The sequence below is a fragment of the Alligator mississippiensis genome, chromosome 2 (assembly GCF_030867095.1).
Source record: "Alligator mississippiensis isolate rAllMis1 chromosome 2, rAllMis1, whole genome shotgun sequence".
In the NCBI taxonomy this organism is placed as follows: Eukaryota; Metazoa; Chordata; order Crocodylia; family Alligatoridae; genus Alligator; species Alligator mississippiensis.
In genome coordinates this window covers 150,119,294-150,144,533 of record NC_081825.1, presented here as the reverse complement: position 1 = coordinate 150,144,533, position 25,240 = coordinate 150,119,294, and the positions used below count along the sequence as shown (strand labels likewise).

The 25,240-nt window shown below is 48.2% G+C and overlaps 1 protein-coding gene across 10 annotated transcripts in view; it reads right to left on the bottom strand.

Annotated features, from left to right (window-relative positions):
• Window positions 1–25,240, bottom strand: part of PTPN13 (protein tyrosine phosphatase non-receptor type 13) — a 234,938-nt gene that overhangs the window by 84,892 nt on the left and 124,806 nt on the right. For 9 of the 10 annotated variants that reach the window (XM_014600565.3, XM_019488152.2, XM_059722262.1 and 6 more), the window contains one exon: window positions 9,909–10,004. The exons of the other annotated variant lie outside the window; for it this stretch is intronic. In XM_014600565.3, coding sequence (XP_014456051.1) covers window positions 9,909–10,004 — 96 coding nt within the window. The remainder of the gene's footprint in view (window positions 1–9,908; window positions 10,005–25,240) is intronic. 10 annotated transcript variants of the gene reach the window in all.

The window sequence follows — 25,240 nt, the reverse complement described above, 5'->3', positions numbered from 1 at the left end:
GCTTGGGCGGAAACTGCTCGAGCCTCCTATACGGCTAGCAGGCCAATCGCTAGCCGCCGCGTGTGAATAATTTAGCACTAGCCAATTGCGGGGCACAAATTTGCATACAACGAGCAGGAAATCTTTGCACCGTGCATTTCTGTGTTGCAAAGGGAAATGCACCCTGCAAAGATCGCTGCAAAGTGGCGGGAACACTCCTTTGCACGCGGGTTCTCTGCGCAGCAGAACTCCTCCGTGCAATGAAGTTGCAAACCCACGGGGATAATTCTTAGTGCCGAAGCACACACAAAAAAAAATCAGACCTTTGGGTCATGACATCCCCCCTTGCTGAAGGCACAATAGAATTATACTTCAAACCCATTATCCGGGTTATTCATAGCTCTGCTAATGGTTTGCAAAGCTAAACGAGCAAAAACAAAATCATTCAACAATAAAAGTTCGTTCTCAAGGGATTGAATCAAATAATAACCGACACACACACATATACATAAAATCACATTTATAACAAAAAACTGAATGATTATGACTTCGGTGGGCGTCATGGTGGAATCGCGCGTTAGGCCTTTGTTCCTTTCGGTGATGTTCCTCTCGGGGCCTCTCTCCACCCAGCACTCCGAATCCCTGATCTGTAAAAGAACTCTCTTAAAATGGTTATTCACAAATTACACAGGACCGCACAATAATGCAGTTGATTAAACTTATCATTACTTATTAAATACAAATATGTAAACACGATTTTATACTAGACAGCTCTTTCTCTTTTCACGCTTAGCAACTCGACGAAATCGTTGATGAGTTATCGCCTTCCTCCAGACAGTGAAAACCTAACTCGTAGGCTAGCTGCCATTGTTCCGCGTCTCCTAAAATCCGAAGCTGTTTCTTATTAAGTTCAGAACGCTGCAGGAGGTATTCAAACATGTATCTCTCCTCTTGTGTTTTCTGGCGTAATACTGGACGCTTAGATTCGCGGTGTTTCGTGTTCTGAGCCTCAGTTGGGCATTGATACTCCCGATCACTGGATAGTTTTGGCTCCATTAGGACGCGCAGTTTTGACAACTGATGAAGGAGACTACTCACAGGATGATTGACCAGTGGATTTAGCATAATCCGCAAAACCACGATGTTTCTTTGCCCGTAGACTTTAAGACAACTATTTATGCTGTCGAGAGTTACTGGAACGGTTCCAGGGTTTCGCAGGTGACGGTGAGGCCACGGTTGCATTTGTTGGAGCAGTGTTAGTTCCAATGTACATTTTCTTGGGTTTCAGGCGCAGTACGAAACTTCGATAATAGCCAGTACAAGCTGTTCTGCACTGGTGTGCTCTGGTTGTTCGTCGTGCCATGCGTGGGCCTTCTGTTCGATCACTTCTGCCACAAGTGCTGGAATCGGAATAGGCCAGTGGACGCTAAACGCCACCATGTCGATGTTGGTGACATGTTCCCTACTCCATGAAGCTTGTTTCACCAAGAAGCTTGCTTCTTCCTGGTCCAGGAGGTTGGACCCAAGTTCCACGACCAGACGTTCCAACCACACAGCCAGAGTTTCGTTGGGTTGGATCCTGGATTCTATACACAAATTCTGCAGTTCAGCTCTGGAACGAGCGTGATAGGTGGTAGCTTGAACTGCACTCTGTGGACCGATGACTGGGCTGCTTGATACTGCAGGCTGATCAATTTTTTCGCGAGTTGTTGTTGCTGTTTCTGTTGGAGCTGTAGTTATTGTTACAGTGGGGGTTGTTGTTTCAGGCGGGAAGGGCGGATGCACTCCTTTGCTTGACTCCCCCTCCCTTCGTCAGAGGGGCGTGGTTGGCGGAACCGATGCTGCGTCACTGGGCGGAGTTACCGGCCGAACCCTCGCGGGCTCTCCCGAAGCTCCATCCCTCACTTCCGGCTTTTCCACGCAGTCTTCCCTCTGCTCGGCGCCATCTTGTTGGGGCTTTTTAAGATCCCTTTTCTCAGCCGCTTCTCTGACCGCCCGAACGGCCATATGCAGCTGGGTTTTTAAGCTTAAAGTTTCCTTATTAAATCAGCCATAGTTTGAAAGGTTGCATTTAGTTTTCCCCCCTTGTCGCACCGTAGGACCACTCTTTCATTTACGGCGCGGTCCTCCATCTCCGGGTTTTCGCGGAGCTTGGACGGACGCTCTCGACCCCTTAGTTTAGGCACCACCATGCAAGGGGAAAACCAGTTGATTGGCATCGTTTCTCCCATCTCTCGGGCACACCATGAGCAATGGACACACTCCCGGGTGGGGGTTGGGCTTACTGCGCTCGCCGGGTTGACTTTGGCAAGGGTTACAGCATCGAGGGGCCTATACAGGACCCACTCATCACCCATGATACACCCGAACGCCGCGGGGTGAAGATACATCTTTTTCCCTTTTAGGGCTTCAACTTCTGGAGTTCCCTCTTCTCCCCTTAACGAAAGGTGTTCACGGACACATCTCCGGCCCGTTCCGCCCGCCTAGTGGTACGCGAGGTGCGCCTCCAGTTCTCCGATGCTTGCTACGCTGCGTCTCCCACTTCTCCAAGGGCAGTTCTCAACTAATTTTAACTTTAGCGAGCCCTCTCCTGATTCCATCGGCATGTGCCGTGGTGATCCTGATCCCATCCTCGTCGCCATGTGCGGGCCGGGTTTGACCCCGGGCCCTTTTTGTTGCTCTGCACGCGGGCTGTGGCCAGCAGCCCGGGCAGGCCGGATCGGAGAGGGAGGTCACCAAGCTAGAATTAGGCACAGACACATAACGGTTGATTTTAAGATTGTTTTACTTACACCAAGATGGTCGTGGTGCAGGCTGAGAACTTGCTTGAGTTGCGGTTACTACAGAAAACACGAACACACGTGGAGGTTGCAAGGCTCCACGCAGACAGAACACGAACAATCACGTGGAGCTTGCTAGGCTCCACGCAGACAAACTCCGGATGTTCAGGACAAGCGCGCATAAAACTTGTCGTTACGTTTTATAGTAGGCTCCGTTCGAAGACGGGAAGAGGTGGGCGGTGGATCAGGCTGCCAAACTCCTCTGAGCGACACACAGGGTTTCTATTACCCTGCCGCGCACACCCAGAGTTCCCACGAGATGGATGCGGAGTCCTCTTCAGCTTGGGCGGAAACTGCTCAAGTCTCTTATATGGCTAGCAGGCCAATCACTAGCCGCCACGTGTGAATAATTTAGCACTAGCCAATTGCGGGGCACGAATTTGCATATGATGAGCGGGAAATCTTTGCACCGTGCATTTCTGTGTTGCAAAGGGAAATGCACCCTGCAAAGATCGCTGCAAAGTGGCGGGAACACTCCTTTGCATGCGGGTTCGCTGCGCAGCAGAACTCCTCCGTGCAATGAAGTTGCAAACCCACGGGGATAATTCTTAGTGCCGAAGCACACACACAAAAAAATCAGACCTTTGGGTCATGACAAGGGGAAGTCTCGGCATGGCGAAGAGTTCCGGCGTGGATAGAGTTCCCGCCGAGGAAATGCAGATTTGCATAATACAATTGGCCGATGTTAAATTATTCCCACGTGGCAGCTGGCAATTGGCTCGGTAGCCGTATAAAAGGTTAGGGGCGTTTCCACCCTAGTTGGAGAACTCCACGATTCCCCCTGGAGTGGAACTCTGGCAGCTTGATCACCTGCCAACGACTCCCCGTCGGCGAAGCCTTGCGACGTATCCTCCGTGTTGCATGCCCGAGTTAGACCCGAGCTACCTGGTCTACAAGAGCTCCCTGATTACCGATTAGAGAATAGAATTGTTGCAACTACGATTGCCTGCGCTGTATACGACTCTACAGTGTAAGTAAAGCCATCTCTGTTTTTCCAATTGATACGTGTCTCGCCTGTGACTAATTCCGCTCCGGTGATAGAGAGTACCCATCTGCCCGTCACGGGATCGCAGCCGCAACCCCAGCTAGCGTTCCCAAGGACTCCTGATCCTCGATTCCCCCTCGGCCCCCACATGGTGTCACAAACAGGATCAGCGGGATCGGGATTAGGATCGACAGGATCGGACTCAGGATTTGGGGAAGATCTAATGGAGCAGGAGCTAGTGAGAAGTTGCCCCTGGCGTAGCGGGAGACGCCATGTGGCCAGCTCCGAGGAACTAGGTGCCCACATCACATAACACCAGGCGGGCGGAGTGGGTGAAAGGTTTATCGATGGTTACCTTTCACTGAAGGAAAAAGGAGAAGAGGTATCGGAAGTATGGGAGGCACATCTGCGCCCCGAGGCGTTCGGGTGTGTGATGGGCAGCGAGAGAGTCCAGTTCAGGCCCCGGGAGAGAGGGAACACCGCACCCCTCGCCAAATGGGAATCGGGCAACGTGAGCCCGGCTCTCAGCCAGGAGTTCGCTCGCTGCGTGCAGCTTGCACAGGAGGGTGAAGAGCCGACGACGGCTGATCATTTTAGCCCCCCACTGGCGCTCGGGTTGAGAGGCCATACAAGTGTAGCCCCGAGGGATAAAAAAGAGAGAGTATTGGATGTGTTACTTTGTGTTGTGACAACTTTGCTGCAGAGGAATGCAGACCTAGAAGCCTGACTGCTCGCGGCCGTTCCGGCGGCATGAGAAGCGGCAGAGGAGAGAAGCCCCGAGTCGACGTCACTCCAAGATGGCGCAGAGGAAGGAGCGAGCTGCCTGGAACTGGAAAAGAAGGGAGGAGCTTCAGGAGAATCGGCGGGAACCCGTCCGGCGATCCCGCCCACCGACGCAACGTCGCTTCCGGCAGCCCCGCCTCCTTTCCATGGGGAGGGGGCAGTGAGCGGAGGACATCCCCCCCTCTCCATGGATGCAGTGGCAGCTTCGACAGCGGCTACGTGTTCTGCAGCAACAAGCAGCCGAGTGTGGGAGACAATCCATACCACCCATCACACTAGAACCTGGACTGAGCTACAGGAATTGTGTAAAGAGTCGAAGATTAGGCCCGATGAGACCTTGGCTGTGTGGTTAGGACGTCTGGTCATGGAGTTTGGATCCGACCTGCTTGATCTAGAAGAGGCTAGTTTCTTCACTCGACAAGCCTCGTGGAGTGGAGGACACGCCACCGATACAGAGTGGCTAACGTATAACACTCACTGGCCTGTTCTGCTCCCAGCACTCATCGTGGGTCAAGTGGATCACAAGCCCCACGTCTGGCACAAGGGTCGTCTGGCGAGGATCAGTGCAGAGCAGATCCTACTGGCAGTGATAGGAATCTCGTACAGTTCCTGGAACCCCAGGGAGCACGCGCTGGGACTGACACCGACCCAGCAGTGGAGACCGTGGCCGCATCGCCACCTACGAAACCCTGGAACTGTTCCAGTAACTTTTGACAACATAGAGGCTTGTGTTGAGGTGTACGGAGGGAGGAATGATGTGTGTTGGTCCACCGTCCTTCGAGCCCTCCTCAACCCGTTAGCCGGCCAACCGGCCTGCAGCCTACTGCGACAGCTTCTGCGAGTCCAAGCGCTCATGAAGTCAGACACAGGAACTTCGAGTGACCCAGAGTGAGTGTGGCAACCGCTGCAGAGGACAAAAGAGGAGAGGATTATGTTTGGTTTCCTGTTGCACCACTCTAGACTCACGAAGCGACAGCTGCGGATCCTGGGAGACGAGGGTCAATGGCAGTTGGCCCATGAGTTGGGTTTCCAGTGTCCGAAGGATCCAGACGGCAACTACGGAATGTCCTCATCGTGTTAGGACAAGACAACGCAGTGTCCGTGTGTGGATCATCATTCATGACGGTGCATCTGGGGGCGTGCAAGAGCCATCCGGAGCTGAGTCGAGTTCAAGCACCTGTGTCACGTGCTTGAAGGAGAGTGGGGAACCAAGAGAAGAGATCTGATTACCTCTCCAAAGGGATAGTTATATAAGTTGATTAACAGTGTCTAAGAATTTTTTTTTCTACAGGTTTACCCGAGGTTCGAAATACGTGTCAGAAGCGGATCCAGAGAGAGAGAGAGAGAGGCACGCAGAGGTTGTCTGACGCATGACTCCGCCATGACACCTATTGAACTCCTCGTGATTGAACTTTTTGTGACCAATATATTGATGTGTGTGTGTATGTGTGTTGTTTATTATTTGGTTCGATCCGTAGAGGACGAACTACTATTGTTGTATACTTTTGTACATAGTCAGTTATCTTTAAAAAGGAGCGATAACTTGGACGGCGTGCACGTGCTTCAAGTCTCAACTGTGTCTTCGGCAAGGGGACATGTCAGAGCTGATTTGGATCAGTGCCTCGACACAGTGGAACTTTCTAGCACAAGGCACGGTAAGGCAGGGGAAGTCTCGGCATGGTGAAGAGTTCCGGCGTGGATAGAGTTCCCGCCGAGGAAATGCAGATTTGCATAATACAATTGGCCGATGTTAAATTATTCCCACGTGGCGGCTGGCAATTGGCTCGGTAGCCGTATAAAAGGTTAGGGGCGTTTCCGCCCTAGTTGGAGAACTCCACGATTCCCCCTGGAGTGGAACTCCAGCAGCTTGATCACCTGCCAACGACTCCCCGTCGGCGAAGCCTTGCGATGTATCCTCCGTGTTACATGCCCGAGTTAGACCCGAGCTACCCGGTCTACAAGAGCTCCCCGATTACCGATTAGAGAATAGAATTGTTGCAACTACGATTGCCTGCGCTGTATATGACTCTACAGTGTAAGTAAAGCCATCTCTGTTTTTCCAATTGATACGTGTCTAGTCTGTGCCTAATTCCGCTCCGGTGATAGAGAGTACCCATCTGCCCATCACGGGATCACAGCGGCAACCCCAGCTAGCGTTCCCGAGGACTCCTGATCCTCGATTCCCCCTCGGCCCCCACATCCTCAAGAGTGCCTGCCTGGTAGGCCTGTGCAAATAGGGAAGTATTCAATTTGGATTCGGCTGACTTGGAGGACAGTGATTCAATTCAGCCAAAATTGGCTTTGGAAAATTCAACGCCAATTCAGAGATTCGGCCATAGAGTATAATGGGAAATCACTGAAATACCTATAACTGTTATTTTTTGGCTGATTCACATAAAAATTGCAGGGATGGTAGCCCCCTCATGAAGCCTGCCAAGTTTCAAGGAGATAGGTGCAGGGGTTTCTGGGAAACTACCTCCAAGTCTTGAAAGCAAAACTTGTATTATGTGTGTGTGTTAAGGCACAGCAGGGTGAAAACTGCAGGCATGCTAGCCCCTGCTGAGGCCACGAAGCCTGCCAGCTTTCAAGGAGATAGGTGCAAGGAGTTCTAGGAAACTGCACCCCAGGCTGCTGACCAGCAAAACTCCTGACAGGGGTGACACTGTATGTGAGTTAAGGCGCACCCTCACTGGTGCTGGGGCATCTACATGACATGGCAGTGTGCCCCAATGAGGCGTCCTTCTCCCCTACGGCCTCAGCCCGGTCCACCACTTTAAATAACAACAGGTATAAAATAACTTAGTAAGCAGTAGCACAGTAGCACCAGGAGCATCTCAGGCAGCCAAACTGTGACCGAGCCTTTCTTTCCTCTCCTGCAGGAGCTTCATCTCCCGTGTATGTATTAAGGTGCACCTTCATTGTATGACTCTGTGTGTGTGTGTGTGTGTGTATTAAGGCGTGCCCTCACTGGCGCTGGGGCGTCTACACGAGATGGTAGTGTGCCCCAATGAGGTCTCCTCCTCCCCTACAGCCTCAGTCCAGTCCACCACTTTAAATAACAACAGGTAAGCACTCCAGTGCACTGCAGCACAGTAGCACTAGCATCTCAGGCAGTCAAACTGGCACAGGCTAGATTCTTTCTTTCCTTTCCTGCAGGAGCTTCTTCTCCAGCAGCTGCCAGAGAACTCTCCCTGCCAATCCCAGCCCTAGGGCTTAGATGTGCCCAGGGTCCTGTGTCCTTCTGGTCAGCTGACCAGGGACAGGTGGTAGGGGTGATGGTCTAAGGACATGGCACTGGCAGACAAGGTACTTTGGGTCAATCTGGTTTCTTTTAGTAGACCAACTAAATAGTTAGAGAAAGCTGGGACAGCGAGGGGTTGTGTTTTGATTTTATGGAGAGGGCTTTTTCTTGATTGTCTGATGCGGCTAAGCAGCTTATGGTTAATGAAATGAGAATTTTTATATAAGAATTGAATGGTAGAAACAGAGATGTTGTTTTGGATACCGCTCCAGGGTGGCCTGCCTCTGCTTTGGGGGGACAGGGGCTTTGGAGCGAGTGGGGCCGCAGGCCACCTGAACCCTGGCCGCTCAACTAAGGAGAAGGTTAAACTTTCCGATGCTCTGGGTGACCTCGCTCATCCTTGCAACGCACCCCGCTTTGTGTGTGGGTTTTCTCCACCGCTCCAGGGTGGCTTGCCTCTGCTTCATGGGGATGCTGGCTTTGGAGGGAGAGGTGGACTTTCCTTTGGGCACACTCCCACTGTGTCAGGCTGAGGAGGAAGAAGGGCAAGGTGTAGGTTGTAGCCTCCTCAGATGCAGGTGTGGCCTCCTCAAGAAGGGGTGTAGGTTGTAGCCTCCTCAGATGCAGCAACATCGCTGTGGTAGTAAAGTGTTTCACCTCCTCGCCCCGGCTGATCTGCCTTTGGCAGTGCTGGCAGGGGGTGCTGCCTCTTCAGATACAGCAGCATCGCTGTGGTGGAGAAGTGTTTCACCTCGTTGCCCCAGCTGATCTGCCTTTGGCAGTGCTGGCAGATAGCATATTTGGGATCATCTGCCACCTCAAAATGATCCCACACTACACTACTTCCCCATTTCTGGGTTGAGGGTGGGGATCCTACCTTATCGCCCTCCTCAGCAGGCAGAGGCACAACAACAGCAGGAACTGACTCAGCTGAGCTACTTGCCTCCACAACCTCCTCCAAGGTGCCTTCTACTGAAGGAGACCTGGGTCTAGGGGAACTTCGAGGGCTGTGGAGCACAAACTCGGAGATTCCCTCTCGGTCTCCAGAATTTCTTTAGCTAGGGTGCTCAGGTCTCCTGGTTCCAGATCCAGGTCCTCCTCTGGCAGTGGGATGCTCATGCTGGGAGATGAAATTTGGGTGGAGGAGACTGTCATTCTGCTGCTGGTGCCTAATTCTGGAGTTAGGGGAAGTGGTGCAGGTGTAGGGACAGGTACTGTTCCCACCTCCTTGCTTCCACTGGCACATGGCTGCCAGGAATGAGGATGCATCTAAGTTTGGGGGGAGGGGGGGGACTTGCAGCTCTAGGTCTCTCCCTATCCTTTCTAGCCCCCCCTCCCTCTCCCGCCAGAAGACTTGGCATCTGCCTTCCCAGGACACTTCATATTAATTTTTCCTGTGCTGGAAAATGTGTCTGTGTGTGTAACTAACTAATAATAGTATATATGTTGTCTTCTTCTTCTCTGATATATGACTATGTCTGACTTATTCTATGTTGCGTTTACTGTTGTGTGTTGTGTAGTGTACCTAAAATAATAACTCTTCTTCTTCTTCTATGACTCTCTGATTTCTGTGGTGTTAATCTGAATCTGTATCTGACTTCTGTGTTATCTGTAGTCTAACTGTAACTATAATTAATAATAATACCTATATATAATCTGATCTCTTCTTCTATGACTCTGACTTCTTCTGTGTTGTTTTTACTGTTGTGTGTGTAACTAAAATAATTTCTTCTTCTATGACTGTCTGACTTCTGTGTTGTATTAATCTGAATCTCTGACTTCTTCTGTGTTGTTTTTAATCTATATGTAACTATAATAATATTAATAACTATATATAATCTCTTCTTCTTCTTCTATGAATATCTGACTTCTTCTGTGTTGTAATAATATATTTTATAAAAATAAAATCCTTATGTGGCTTGTCATTTTCCTAGTATTGATTTTGCTCTTAAGTGTTCTAGTTTAGGGTTTTTTTTCTTTATACATGCTGGATTTATTTTAAATTACTTTTAAGTGTTTCTCTTTGTTTTCTTCTGTTATTGTTATTTAAATTCAGTTTTAAATATTTTAATGTTCTTACCTTGCCTAAAATCTGGCTCAGAAGAAGTAATAGATGGACTTTCACTGGAGGTACTATAAACATCGCTGTGGTAACATCTGTATCTTCTCGTGGGTTCTGCAAATTTAGAGACATGCATTAGGAAAGCAAAGCAACAACATTCTTATACTAAAATCAAGAACAATTAGCTAACATAAAACCAACTTTTCCATAATATCTAAACAATCTGCAACCATAGCATTTTGTAACAGAGAGAAGCATTCACTAGATACTGTGCCATCCACAGTGCTACCTCAATTTTGTACATAGAATAATTGCCCTACTCCTCTAGGGCCTACATATAAGAGAAGATAACCACAACCAGTAAAGTTAGACCTTTTCACTTTTAGCACATGACATGGAGATGGCCTTACACAAGAGTCAGATTCTGGTCTGTGAGGGGCTACTCCTCACCCATTTTAAGGAGAACAGGGTGGACTCTACCCACTCAAAATATCTGACAATGCTCAGACTAGGAAAGGGTGACACCTAGGATTTTTTTCCCAAGGAACTGCAACTCTCTAATCTGTACGAGTATAATCAACAAGGTCAAGCAATCCTTTTGCTAAACCTGTGCTCTTCACTTTTCTGACCTGTTTTCCCAGTAAGTTAAACCAAGCAAGGCCAGAGTTCCCATAGCATTGGTGGGACAGAGAGAGTCTGAGCAAGTGATTGGGGCGGGGGAGGCTCTCTCAGACACTAGTTTTTAGGGTCTAGGGCCATGGATTCATAGATTCATAGATGTTAGGGTCGGAAGGGACCTCAATAGATCATCAAGTCCGACCCCCTGCATAAGCAGGAAAGAGTGCTGGGTCTAGATGACCCCAGCTAGATACTCGTCTAACCTCCTCTTGAAGACCCCCAGGGTAGGGGAGAGCACCACCTCCCTTGGGAGCCCGTTCCAGACCTTAGCCACTCGAACTGTGAAGAAGTTCTTCCTAATGTCCAGTCTAAATCTGCTCTCTGCTAGCTTGTGGCCATTGTTTCTTGTAACCCCCGGGGGCGCCTTGGTGAATAAATCCAATCCTATGGATGGCAGCCCGGGGTGTCAAAAAAGGTCAACACCTGTGAGTGTGCCCTAGAAACTCTAAATTAGAAATACTAACTAGAATTTAACCAGTCCCAGGGAGTTGGAAATATATTGCCTCCAGTTATCCATGCAGCACAGACAGTATAGTAAAATAATGGGCCAGGCTGTGGCATGGAAAGGTTGAAGGAATTACAAGCGCTTTCTCTACAAAAGAGAAGGCTTCGGGAAGACATGATATATATGTAAAAGGTTATCACAAAGAAGAGAGTAATCAGTTGTCTTCCCTGTTCACTGGAGACAAGTCAATCAGAAATCATCTGGATTTGCAGTAAACGAGATTTAAGTTACATACTAAGAGAAAGTTTCTAGTGATAAGAGCAATGAAAAAAATGGATTGAGTTAGCCAGGCTCCCATTCCAATGGAAATTTTAGAGAAACATCTATCAGTGGTAGTCTCCACAGACTTTAATATTGCCTCAATGTAGCAGCACATATACTGGAACACAAGGCCCTGATTCTGCAAAATATTCTTCCTGTGTGCAGAGCTCTGCCTTGAAGAATCAGAGCCTAAATTGGGTTGTCTCCACTAAAACGTTTAAATTTGTTAACCCTTAGGGGCTTGTTAGTAACCAAGTAATATCAATAGTTCTTAAAAATCATAGGAAGAACAGTCGAATGTTAACTAGGGGTTATTTCAAAGTAAAACAAGTATCTTCACTTTCACAGTTAGTCTTCTAGTTAGCCAGTTTTCCTCGTCTGTGTAAATCTTTCAGACAATAGTGAGAAAGAGAAAATTAAGATATGCAGGAAAAATCTGATTTTGAAGGGAAAAATGGGCTGCAATCAAGTGCAATACCTAAAGTTACTTTTAATTTATTTTAGAAGAACAACTGGATTTCAAGTTGATTGGTAAAAATGTTGAAAGTATGTAAATCAATTACAGGGGTGTAGGTTGTAGCCGTGTTGGTCTAAGGACATAGGCAGACAAGGTTCTTTGGGTGAATCTGATATCTTTTATTAGACCAACTTAAATAGTTGGAAAACAATTATTAAGCAAGCTTTTGGGCTCAAAAACCCTTCGTCAGGCTAAGGAAGTTTCAGCAGTTGGTGTGTGCTTTTCCTGGATGGAATGAAAAGTAAAGAAGCCAGAGGCTGGGCTGGTATGCATACAAGACAGGTAGTCAGTGAAAATGTAGATTGAGGAGTCAATGGGTGAGAGAGAGGCTGGGGAGGGGGGGGAAGAGAGAGAAGGGGGATGAAAGTGGAAATCTATCAAAGACAGAAATAACCAGTTACCTGTGGCGGCACATTTCTCACAAGAAAACCACTCTCTCTCCAACCTCTCAGGCCTGATCCTCAAAGGAAACTTACAAAATACTTCCCAGAGACGAGCCTATGAACTCCACTTCATCAACCTCCTGGATACTAAAAATCATGGACTAAATATAGACATTGGATTTATGACACATTATAACCTGCCTGGCAACTGACTCCCCAGGTATCTCTCCACTTTCATCCCCCATCCCACACACAAAGCAGGTCATGTTATGAAGACAAGCGAGGTCACCCAGATCATCGGAGATGTTTAACCTTCTCCTTAGTTGAACGGCCAGGGTTCAGGCGGTTTGTGGCCCCATCCTACCAAGTGCCCGCAAGCACCACCTTTAGCAGGACGGAGGTAACCTCCCCGTATGAGGCATGCAGGGAAGGGAGGAGCTGTGCAAGGCAGGTCTGCAGGTAGCCTTGCATTTCACCTCCGACATCAGGAGCAGCCAGGCTGGAGATCATGCTTACCTCTATCTCACAGGGCACCGGTGCAATCAGTCAGGCTGTCAGTGGGCTCTCCTTCAAGCAGAGGTGATGAATGAGTTCCACACAGCAAGGGAGATCAAGGTGGCCATGAACCGCATGGTGCAGGGATGACTCGTTTGGCAGGGTGAGCTCATTCGCGGGTTCATAGTCACCGACAACTTTGTGGGCATCCGCTGTGTGGCACACTGGCTGCACCTCATAGTCAGGGACACCTTGGAGGGGGACAGGGCTGCCGGAGATGGCACCATCACTACCATCCGCTGATTTCAAAATGCAGGAAGGTGGAAGGCTACTTCCACCTCAGCATCAAGGCGGGCAAGATGCTGCAGGACAAACAGGCAGAGCTGAGCATCCTGCACCACACAATCATGCAGGATGTGGAGACTTGGTGGAACTCTACATACCTGATGTTGGAAAGGTTGGTGGAGCAACAGAAAGCCATCCATGAGATGGCCTTACTCGGGGAGATTGAGATCAGCGGCCCCCTAAACAAAGTGAAGTGGGATACCATCTCCCAGATCTTGGTGGTCCTCAAGCCCTTCCTCGAGGCCACTGAGACCTGCAGCACTAGCAATGCCCTCCTTAGCTAGGTGATCCTCGTAATCAAGGAGCTTGAGAACCAAATGGAGAAGTTCCAGGGGATCAATGTTCCTGGCTGGGAAAGCCGCTTTCACCAGAGGTGCAGGCAGTGGTGAAGGGGCTGAAGGAGGGCATCAAAAAACGGCTGGATCCCTTGCAGTCCAGTACCGTCCATGTGCTGGTGGGCATATGAGACCCAAGGTGAAGGGGAGCACAAGCAGCACCAAAACCCTCAATCACTGGACAGAAGTGCTGGTGAACAGAGTCAGGGAGGCAGAAGGGCAGAGGCGAGGGTACATGGAAGAGGGTGATCTACTTTCCTGTGTCAGCACTCCCAGCACCAGCCAGTCTCCTCCATGACACCCACTGCAAACGTGGGTCAAGGGTATGGCTTCAATGTTGAGGTCCAGATTTCATAGACATTTGGGCTGGAAGGGACCCCGAAGGATCACTGAGTCCAGCCCCCTGCCCCAGGGGCAGGAAGTCAGCAGGTATCATAGGATCACAGCATGATAAACATCCAAATGTGTCTTGAAGGCGTTCAAAGTGGGTGCTTGAACCGCCTCTGCTGGCAGTCTATTCCAAACCTTGGGGGCTCGGACAATAAAGAAGTTCTTCCTTATGTTCAGCCTGAATCGGCTGCAGCGGGGTTTGTGACCGTTCGATTTTGTCATCCCTTGGGGTGCTCTGGTGAACAGACATTCCCCCAGATCCCGGTGAACACCCCTGATAAACTTGTAGGTGGCCACCAGATTGCCCCTGAGTCTGTGCTTTACAAGGCTGAAGAGTCCCATGGCTCTCAGCATCTCATCATAAGGTCTGTTTTCCTGACCTCTGACCATGCGTGTGGCTCTCCTCTGCACTCTCTCAAGCTTCTCCACATCCTTTTTTGAATTGCGGAGCCCAAAACTGGATGCAGTACTCCAGCTACGGCCTCACCAAGGCCAAGTACAATGGGAGAATGACGTCCCGGGATTTGCTTGAGAAGCATCTATGGATACAAGCCAGAGTTTTGCTTGCTTTACTAGCCACAGCATCGCATTGAAGGCTCATGTTCATCTTGTGGTCAATCATGACCCCCAAGTCCCTTTCATCTGTAGTGCTAAGCAGCGTAGCACTGCTGAGCCTATAAGCACGCTGCAGGTTTTTCCTCCCAAGGTGGAGAACCTTGCATTTTTCAGTGTTAAACACCATCAGGTTCTCATCCGCCCATTTCATGAGCCTGTCAAAATCTGCCTGGAGCACCCTCCTGTCCTCAGGTGTGGATGCTTTACCCCAGAGTTTGGTGTCATCGGCGAACTTGGCCAGCCCACTTCTTACACCAATGTCTACATCATTGATGAAGATGTTAAAAAGTATGGGCCCTAGGACAGAGCCTTGAGGGACCCCACTGGTCACAGCGCACCGCGATGATTGACTCCCATCAACCACCACCCTCTGGGTCCTACTGTGGAGCCAATTCCCCAGCGAGCAGATCATGGTGAGGTCAAGATGCACCAGACTCCAGGCTTGGGCAGGTAGCGCTGAGGCTTTGGTGGCTACATATCTTGCTGACAACATGGAGCTGCTGGACTACAACTCCTTGGCCTACTGGGCAACCCGCAGCCAGATGCGGCAGGATCTGGCCACGGCTGCCCAGCAACACCTGTCCTGTCCACCAACCGGTGTTCCAAGTGAGGTGGTGTTCAGTATTGCTGAGGATGTTGAGACACCCCACCACACCTCCTTGGATCCTGGTTTGGTGGAGCAGCTGGTGTTCCTGAAGATAAACCTCTGACTGCTGGGATTCCCCAGCTCTACCTGCAGACAGAGTAATAAAAATGTAAATTATCAAGAGGCACAGGCATGATCCAAGAAAACTTTGTCTGGCAAATCAGTGTTCATGCTGAATTGTATTGGGTTTATGCTTTTTCAATCTGCCTTTCAAAATCAGCAAAGCACAGCTTCAGAGGCATAACAAATCATAAACTAACAAAACACCCCAATTTGCCCAGGGCAAGATATGCAAGCCCAGACAAGTAATATACAGAAAGTCTCATCCCAGCCAACTTCAACAGAAATTAAAGAACCATGTTTAGCCTGCAATGTCATTATCCTGAACACATGACTCAAATTACAGAGATACAGGTTTGCAAAGGCATTATTATGCAAATTACTGGCTTCACAGAGGAGGAGGAAGACAGCAAAAGATGGCGGACTTAAGTGAGTATTTCAAGGGGAAAAATGTTCTTTTTGTAATTTAAAAAGTTAGCTAAACTACTAAAAAGATTTTTATTACTTAATAATATTTTTTTTACATAACAGTCACACAAACAGGAATTCTGGACTCCTCACTGACAAATGAATGTCCTAGCCACAGGCTGGAGAGTCACTCTCTCTCTCTCTCTCTCAATGATTCTTTAATTCTTTGATCCCAAGCACCACAGCTTCCCAAGGAAGATGCAAGACTGGCATCTACTACTCCAGAATGGCCTGCAGCTTGTTGCTTAGGCCACTCCTCTAAGAGATAGGAAAGGGGGATTTGAGCAGAGGAGGGAACAAAACCCAGGTCTAAGACATCGTGTGTGAGTACTCCAGCCATTAAGCAGAAGAGTGAAAGGGCACAGGTGACATCACAATTGGCCATGTTTAAAAAGAAACCAGTGCCTGCCACTGCATTTTGTGTGAAGTCCGATTCAGTAGGTGTGCTCTGAGAATACCTACCAAACTAGAGCTCCTGAGGCAAAACAGATGAAGAAACACTGACTTTGTGGATTCTGATGGGGCATAGGCCTGAGCTAGGTGCTGAACTCCTCAGCACTGTAAAGACTGAGGTGCTTTGGGGTATGCATAAAAACAGAACCTTAGTTGTTGGTTGAACTTTAATTGTGAGAACTGAGGAATCTCCAGAACATAAGTACCTCTAGTTAGAGGGCAAATGAACAGGGGTTTTGAGGAGCACAGTTCTAGATTTCAGTTAAACATGGTTCACTTTAGGTGTCTAAGTTCCTTTCTGGATCTGGGTCCCATTGTCCAAACTGTGAAAAAATGGAAACAATAACCAACGAACATAAATGGAACCAAATAAAATATTAAAATTAAAACTTTGATTTAAGTGATTGGGAATAGGATTTGGATTTATCAGTTTTAAATAAGCAAGTCTCTTTCTCAATCTGACCTCATTGATGGAAGCCCAACATTATTTTTATATGAGTGTTCATCCAAAAAGCCAAAAAAATGTGCATCGTATTTTCCATTATAAACATGAAGTTGTAAAAACAGTTTTACCACTATCTGACATTAGTCCACATTATTCAAAACAAAACAATATTGACACTGGACCCTTCCACAAGTCATGTTGATATGAGGCAGACTGCATTTAAATCTGTAGTTTAAAATTATGGTCACTTTTCCTCTTTGAAAAGCCAATTTATACAAACTATGTAATGAATTCCCTGTGTGATAGAAATGTTATCACCAATTTGCCAGAATAATTTTATTTTCTACTTTTCACACACAGATTACAACATGACTTCTGAGCATTCTTCTAACGTAACTGACTCCGTTCCGTACCAGATGTACCAACTCTCTGACAGTCCTCTTTACTACTACTGAATTTTAATCATACCTAAGCATGTTTCCACACTATGTTGTAAGGCATGTGAGAATGGGGGCTTAATTTGCTTCTACTTGCAAATAATACATAATATTGCTGACCTATAGCAGGCTCTCAGACACCCTGGCTAAACTTTCATACAATGGGGTAAGTAAAAAAAGGGATTATAAGAGAAAACATAAATTCAATTGTTTTTCTGGGGCTGGTTAACAAAAGAATTAATCTACTTAGTCTAAAGGTTGTTGGAAGTCTGGTGTTGAGGTTTTCATGAAAAATGCCTGTGAAAAGTGGTTTGTAAATTCAAACAAGCACTGAACCTTTACAACCTCATCACCAGAAGCCAACTCCCTCCACCCCAAAACACACCAAATCGATCCAGACCATACCATGACAAGAAACCTGCCAGCATATCTCCAATCCCCCACAAACTGCACCAGAATCTATTACAGACAAGAATACCCAACTACCTGTGAGAGCACATTTCTCACAAGAAAACCACTCTATATCCAGTCTCTCAGTCATGATCCTCAAAGGGAATTTACAAACCACTTTTCAGACAGACCTCTGAACTTCATTTCATCAACCTCCTATATAGAGAAACTCATGGACACAATATAGACATTGGATTTATGACACACTACAACCTGCCAGACATCTGACTCCCCAGGTATCTCTCCACTTTTACCTGCTACATCCCCCTTCCCTAGCCTGTCTGTCACCCCGATGCCTCCATTTCCATTTTCACTGACTGGCTTTCTTGCCTGCATTGCATGCCAGCCTCTGGTTTCTTTACTATTCCTTCCATCCAAGAAGAGCACACACAAACCAACTAGATGCTTCCTCAGCCCGAGGAAGGGTTTAAACCTGAAAGCCCATGCCTTGCAGATGGCATCTCAGGCAGCTAAGCTGAGCTCACCTGCAGCCTTACAATTCCACTGCAACCACCAAGCCTCAGGCCTCTCAAAGATCTTGGGGGTCTGGGCCTTCCCCAGCCAGGACTGTACGTGCGTGTGGTGGCTGAAGGTTATAAGGCATCTCCTACCCACGTTTCACCAGAGAGGTCCTCAGTCCTGGCATTTCCTGGGGCTGCCACATCGCTGGCAGTCCCACCAGGCCTCCTGACCTTGGCAGGGAGCAGTTTTAGGTCAAGCCCAGGACTTGGGGCCTCCTTCTTCCCCATGGCCCCAGCCCATACCTCCAAGTTCATCTTGGCATGGGAGCTCCACAGGGAGATGTTCTTCCCCTGTTGGCTGGTGATGCAGTGAGTGCTGCCTCCAGCTCTGAGAGTGGGGTATTAAATAGTTTAAAAAAAAGAAAAGGAAATAGGTGCGGATGGAGTGAGCAGGGTGGCACTCAGTCTGTCTGCAGGTGGAGCTTGGGGAACCCCAGCAGCAGGAGGTTCACCTTCAGGAACACCAGCTACTCCACCAAACCAGGATCCAAGGAGGTGTGGTGGGGTGTCACTATATCTGCAGCAATGCTGAACACCCTTTCACTTGGAACACTGGTTGGTGGACAGGTGTTCCTGGGCAACCGTGGCCAGATCCTGCCACATCGGTCTGCGGGCTGACCAACAGGTCAAGGGGTCAAAGTCCAGTGTCTCCACATCCTTGGCGAGATAGGTAGCCAATAAAGCCTTGGTGCTACCTGCCTGAGGCTGGAGTCTGGTGTGTCTGGACCCCAACATTGAAGCTATGCCCTTGGCCCACATTGACAGTGGCTGTCATGGAGGAGACTGGCTGGTGCTGGGAGTGCTGGCATGGGAAAGTGGATCCCCTTCTTCTATGTCCCCTTGCCTCTGCCCTTCTGCCTCCCTGACTCTGTTTACCAGCACCTCCGTCCAGTGATCGAGGGTTTTGGTGCTGCACATGCTCCCCTTCACCCTCGGGTTGCACATGCCCACCAGCACATGGACCATACTGGACCGCAAAGGATCAAGCTATTTTTTTGATGCCCTCCTTCAGCCGCTTCACCAGTGCCTGCACATCTGGTGAAAGCAGCTTGCCCCAGCCAGGAACATTGATCCCCTGGAACTTCTCCATTTGGTTCTCAAGTTCCTTGACTATGGGGATCACCTAGCTAAGTACAGCATCACCAGCACTAAGGGTCTTGGTGGCCTCGAGGAAGGGCTTAAGGACCACCAAGATCTGGGAGATGGTATCCCACTCTGCTTTGTTAAGTGGGCCGCTGATCCCAATCTCCCCGAGCAACATCATCTCATGGATGGCCTTCAGTTGCTCCACCAGCCTTCCCAGCATCAGGTATGTGGAGTTCAACCGAGTCTCCATGATTTTGTGCTGCAGGATGCTCAGCTCTGCCTGTTTGTCCTGCAGCATCTTGCCCACCTTGATGCTGAGGTGGAAGTAGCCTGCCACCTTCCTGCATTTTGAAATCAGCTGGGTATAGTGACGGCGCCATCAGCGGCAGCCCTGTCCCCCTCCAAGGTGCCCCTGACTATGAGGTGGAACTTGTGTGCCACACAGCAGATGCCAACAAAGTCAGCATCACAGACCACCTTGACCATATTGGCCCCGTTGTCAGTAACCATGAATCCTTGGTAAGCTCACCCTCCCCAACAAGCCACACCTGCACCATGCGGTTCATGGCCAGCATGATCTTCCTTGCTGTGTGGGACTCATCCTTCATCTCTGCTTGAAGGAGAGCCCACTGACACCCTGACTGATTGCACCAGTGCCCTGTGAGGGAGAGGTAGGAATGATCTCCACCCTGGTTTCTCCAGGTATCGGAGGTGAAGTGTAAGGCTACCTGTGGACCTGCCTTCTGCAGCTCCTCCCTTAAGTACTCCCTGCATGTCACATACAGGGAGGGCACCACCATCCTGCTAAAGATAGTACATGTGAGCACTTGGTAGGATGGGGCCACGAGTGCCATGAGCCGCCTGAACCTTGGCAGCTCAACTAACGATAAGGGCTGGTTATCTAGAGCAAGCATCTCCCCGATGCTCTGGGTGACCTTGCTCACCTTTGCAACGTGCCCTGCTTTTCTGCAGCTTTCCCCCACTGCTCCAGGGTGGCCTGCCTCTTCTTTGTGGGGACAGAGGCTTTGGAGCAATAGGGTGGACTTTCCTTTGTGCATGCTCCCACTGCTGCCAGGCTGAGGAGGAGCAAGGGCAAGGGGGTGCTGCCTCCTGAGATGCAGCAGCATCACCATGGGGTGAAGCGTTTCACCTCCTTGCCCCAGTTGATTTGCCTTTGGCAGTGCTGACAGATGGCATAGTTGGGATCATCTGCCACTTCAGAATTATCCCACACTACACTACCCCCCTACTTCTGGGTTGAGGGTGCGGATCCTGCCCTATCCCCCTCCTCAGCAGGTTGAGGCACAACGACAGTAGGGGCTGACTCAGCTGAGTCGCTTGCCTCCACAACATCAACCTGAACCTCTTCTGAGGTACCTTCCAGAGAAGGAGATCTGGCTCTAGTGGAACTTTGAGGGGTGTGGAGCACAAACTCAGATTCCCCCTCATTCCCCAGAATTTCTTTTGCTAGGGCGCTCAGGTCCCCTGCGTCCAGATTCAGCTCCTCCTCTGGCAGTGGGAGGCTCACGCTGGGAGATGAAATTGGGGTGGAGGGGACTGTCCTGCTGGTGCTGGTGGCTACTTCTGGTGTTAGGGGAGGTGGTGCAGGGACAGGTACTGCTCCCACCTCCTTGCTCCCACTGGCAGCAGAAGACTCATCGCTGCCAGGAAAGAGGATGCGTCTATGTTTGCGGGGTGCGGAACTTGCAACTCTGCCCCTCCCCCCTCTAGCCCCTCCCCCCTCTAGCCCCTCCCCCTCCCCTGCCAGAAGACCTGGCACCTGCCTTTCCAGCATGCTTCATTTTAATCTTTGCTGTACTAGAAAATGTGTCTCTGTGTGTATGCAGCTGTAATATCTCTTCTTCTGTGTTTGTATTTAGCTAACTAATATCTCCTCTTCTTCTCTGATTACTGTATGTGTCTGACTACTATCTCTTCTTCTCGGATGTCTTTACTGTATGTGTGAGAGTATGTGTATGTATGTGCTTTCCTGCACAGTGATGGATCATACTGCCAGGGAAAATACAGCTTTCTTTTAAAGTGTGGGGGAAAACATAACAAGAACTAATAAGAGGTTTTTGGGGGACGAATAAGTTGAAAGAAATGGATTGGATGGGGATAAGTAGAGGGATTCTAGGCGAGGGTAATTAGTAAGCTGTATCCAATCCTTTCCAAGAAGAGAGACTGGCAGGAGACTGACTAGGAAGTCAAGCCAGTCCAGTAGTACCTTTCAGACGCTGTTGCTCAGCTGTAGAAACAGCTCACAAAAGGGACAGAAAGACTGCAGGCAGAGACTTATATGCTGCTTCTATGTCCCTCCCCCAGAGCACTGTGATTGGAAGGGAACTCAGGGAAAGATCACAGTCACTGGCCAGCTACAGTTGTCAGTCTTTCCCTCCCTGTTCCCCCTCCCTCTTCTCAGTTTCTGTTCCCCTGAAAGACTGCCTTCCGAATCTTTTTCCAAATCTTTTCCAAATCGGTTTGGAGGCTCCCAATCAATTCAGAGGGTTTTTTTGGTCTCTTGATGTACATAACTGGATGAAAACAAGTTGAGGGTACCATAAAAAAAAATACAATAGTACAAAAGAGAGGTAAAAAATGTGGTGGTAAAAATCAAAAAGACAGACTGAAAATAAGAGGTGGTCTTAAAGAAAGGGCAGAATAAAACAGGTAGTGTCGGGTGGCACAGGGGTAAGAGCTGAGAAGAAAGCTGAGAAATAAGGTGAGGAGGAAGAGACCTTCCAAAAATAGAGTGTGCTGTCAGTCACACCTAGTTATCATCCCACTAAGGTACTGAGAAGTGCAGAGAAAGAAAAGCCAGATTAAGAGGGATAAAGCTAGGAAAGCAGAAGATAAAAAGTAAAGGAAAGAACATGTAGTGATAGAAGTTATAATTTAGAGATGCTCCTTAACTAAGGAGACTGAAGGAGTTGGGAACTGGAACGTGTCCCTCAGTTAGAGAGCAGCTAGCTAGTTGGCTAGAGAAATGAAGGGTCTGCAGAAATTGCCCACTGCTCCAAAATAAAGTTCATTGTTTGGTTCTTCTCATTCACATATGCCTGGTTTACTGATCCAGGTAATCACAAGAGAACAGAAGATGACTTGGCATTTTTTGGTACCCGAATGCTTCCCGACTAAACAAATCTCTCACAAAAAACCAGCTATGGGACCCCCCCCCCCCCCCCAGCTGTCCCCACTTCCTCACACCTGGATTCCACATGCAAATTTCAGAAAGATCTACTCTTTAGTTGCAGTTCTCTCTCTCTTTCCTCCCCCTCTGCCTTTTTATCTACAGTCAGCTATAATGGCAGTGCCTGTTCACCATTCTGTTTTTGTGCCACTAACCTTCCTCAGAGCATAAGCAACTGCTATTCCTTGCCCCCCTCTCTGCACTTTGTTAAAGATCATGTAACCTTACTCTTGTAAGAGAGAAAGGTAAACACATATTTCAGCAATAAAGCACTTCAGTTTTAGCACACTTACACTGGAGAAGAAGTAATTAAACATGACAAAAAGCCTACCAATGCAATACATGAAAGGATGGGGAGTGAGGGGAAAAGACTAATGCTGGAATAGCATCAAACTGACACATGCTGTACTGTCAGGCTCATTCAGGGGCAGGCCTGGGATCTAAAAACCAAAAGTCTGTTTAAAGCTTTGTTTCTCAGAAGATACAATCGGCTTTTTGGAAAGGTGGTGGTGAAAGCTGTTGGCTGGGAAGTGAATGTATGCTGTTAACCAAAGAGCCTTGTCTGTTGTTAACCATGGTCTTTGAACAGCAAGCCGCTCAATAAACATACAGGGCAGAATATTTCCAGTCTCTGAATGAGGACATTTCCTGTTGGTGCCAAGCAACAACTGCCAAGTTTCAAGAAAAACAACACAAATCTATTTACTATGGAAAGATGATCTTGCTGCTTCACATTATAAGGTTTTATAGCTGTAAAACCCAGAACAAACTCAACACTTGGAAAAGCAAAGTATAAGCCTAAAAAGACAATAAGTATGAACATAGTGGGCATGTCTTTCATTTCTTTGGAGGGAAGGGAAGGGGGAGAAAAATTAAGAGAAACTTTCACAGATTTCAGACATTAGATCTGGAAGGAACCTCGCACGATCATCAGGTTCAGCCCCCTGCCCAAAGGGCAGGAAGTAAGCGGGGGTCAAATGATCTCAGCACAATAATCATCCAAGTGTTTCTTGGAAGTGTCTAGAAACATTTTGATAGTTTGTTTTTAATATTCAGAAGCAAATCATGTATGCTTGTAACCACCTATGATATTCCTTCTTTCTCCATCTCCTACCTAAGCACTGGGCAATGAACAACTGTTCACATTTTTATGCATATGGAGAAGATAAATTATCTCATCCTCAGAAGAACACCGCTGAACACAAGAGTGCAAGTTGTCCTTAAGAAGCTTATGAAATTAAACCTGAAACATTTTAAAACACAACTGTAGATTATAACATAACACAGCGTATATGGTTTGTAGTTTGTATGGTTTTTTTGCAGACTGCTGTATTATAAAGCTGCTATAATTAAGGTTGTGTCAATCTTTCCACTATAAACCCTATTTTCCTGAGCTTTATAATTTGGTTGTAAAATGTGTTCTGAGTGAACACTTGGGACACCAGCTTTTATGTGTGGGAATATTTTTACAGTCATTCAACAGGAACAAGTGCGTGACCATGTATTTGCCAGGGAACTGGCCGAGGCTGCATGCTCTCAGTGCATGGTTGTCATGGGAGAATCTCATGGGATGAGCACTTGGCCAAATCTGATCGGTCACAAAGCTTCCTTACATGCGTGGATGAGCTCTACCTGTCCTAAGAAGTTTATGGGCGAACAAGAGGCAAAGTGCTGCTGCACCTGGTACTGGCCAAAGGGGGCAATCTAATCAGTGACCTAAGAATTGAAGGGAAGCTGAGAGACAGTGACCACAAGTTGATCACTTTCACTATCCATCACAAAGCTGGCAAGTCAGCCAGCAGCGCAGTAGTTCTTGTCTTTAGGAAAGCTGACTTTCATAAGCTCAGGGGGCTTGTTCTTGAGGCCCTAAGAGGCCATGATTTCACAGGGAGGGGAGTTCATGATGAGTGGTTGTTCCTTAAGGAAGCAATCCTGAAGCACAAGGGATTCCATCCCACCCATAGGAAAGGTGGTAAGAGGGCTCAAGAACCCCCTTGACTCAGCAGGGAACTCATGGACCTCCTACGTCTAAAAAGAGAGGTGTATAAAGGATGTAGAACAAGAAACATCACTAAGGTGGAGTATAATGCACTGGCTTGCACCTGCAGGGAGTGAACTAGAAAAGCCAAGGCTGCAACTGAACTCCATCTGGCTACATGAATCAAGGACAATAAAAAGTCCTTTTTCAGATATGTGGGGAGTCAGAAGAAAAACAAGGGCAGCATTGGACCCCTGCTAAATCAACAGGGGGCAGCTGACTACTGACACTCAGGAAAAAGCCAATCTGCTTAATGATTACTTTGCATCGGTTTTTCACCAGTCCAAAGGGACCACCCTGCCTAGCATGATGTGGGATGACTGGGGTGTAGATGAATATATGCCCACCACTGGCGTGGATCTTGTGAGGGAGGATCTTGAGAGGCTGGACCCCCATAAATTAGCTGGTCCAGATAAGCTGCATCCAAGAGTGCAAAGGAACTGGCAGACATCATAGTGTAGCCACTGGTGAGGATATTCGAGAACTTGTGGCGCTCAGGCAAAGTAACTGAAGACTGGAAGAGAGCCAATGCGGTGCCCATCTTCAAGAAAGGGAGGAAAGAAGATCTTGGTAACTACAGGCCAATCATTTTGACCTCAATCCCTGGGAAGATTTTGGAAAAAATTATCAAAGAAACCATTCTTGACAGGTTAACAGAAGGCAACATTCTGAGGGATAGCCAACACGGGTTTGTTGCGGGTAAGTCTTGTTTGACCAATCTCATTTCCTTCTATGACCAGGTTATGTATCACCTGGACAAGAGGGAAGGGTTGATGTCATATATTTGGACTTTAAAAAAGCCTTTGACCTGGTGTCCCATGTTGTCCTCATGGAAAAACTGGGCAACTGCAGCCTCAACTACTCCACAGACTGATGGCTGAGGAACTGGCTCCAGGGTCGGACCCAGAGAGTGGTAGTTGACGGAACTGAATCAACATGGCACTTGGTGACTGGTGGTGTCCCCCAAGGCTCCGTTCTCGAACCTGTACTCTTTAATGTCTTCATAAACAAATTGGACACTGGTGTCAAAAG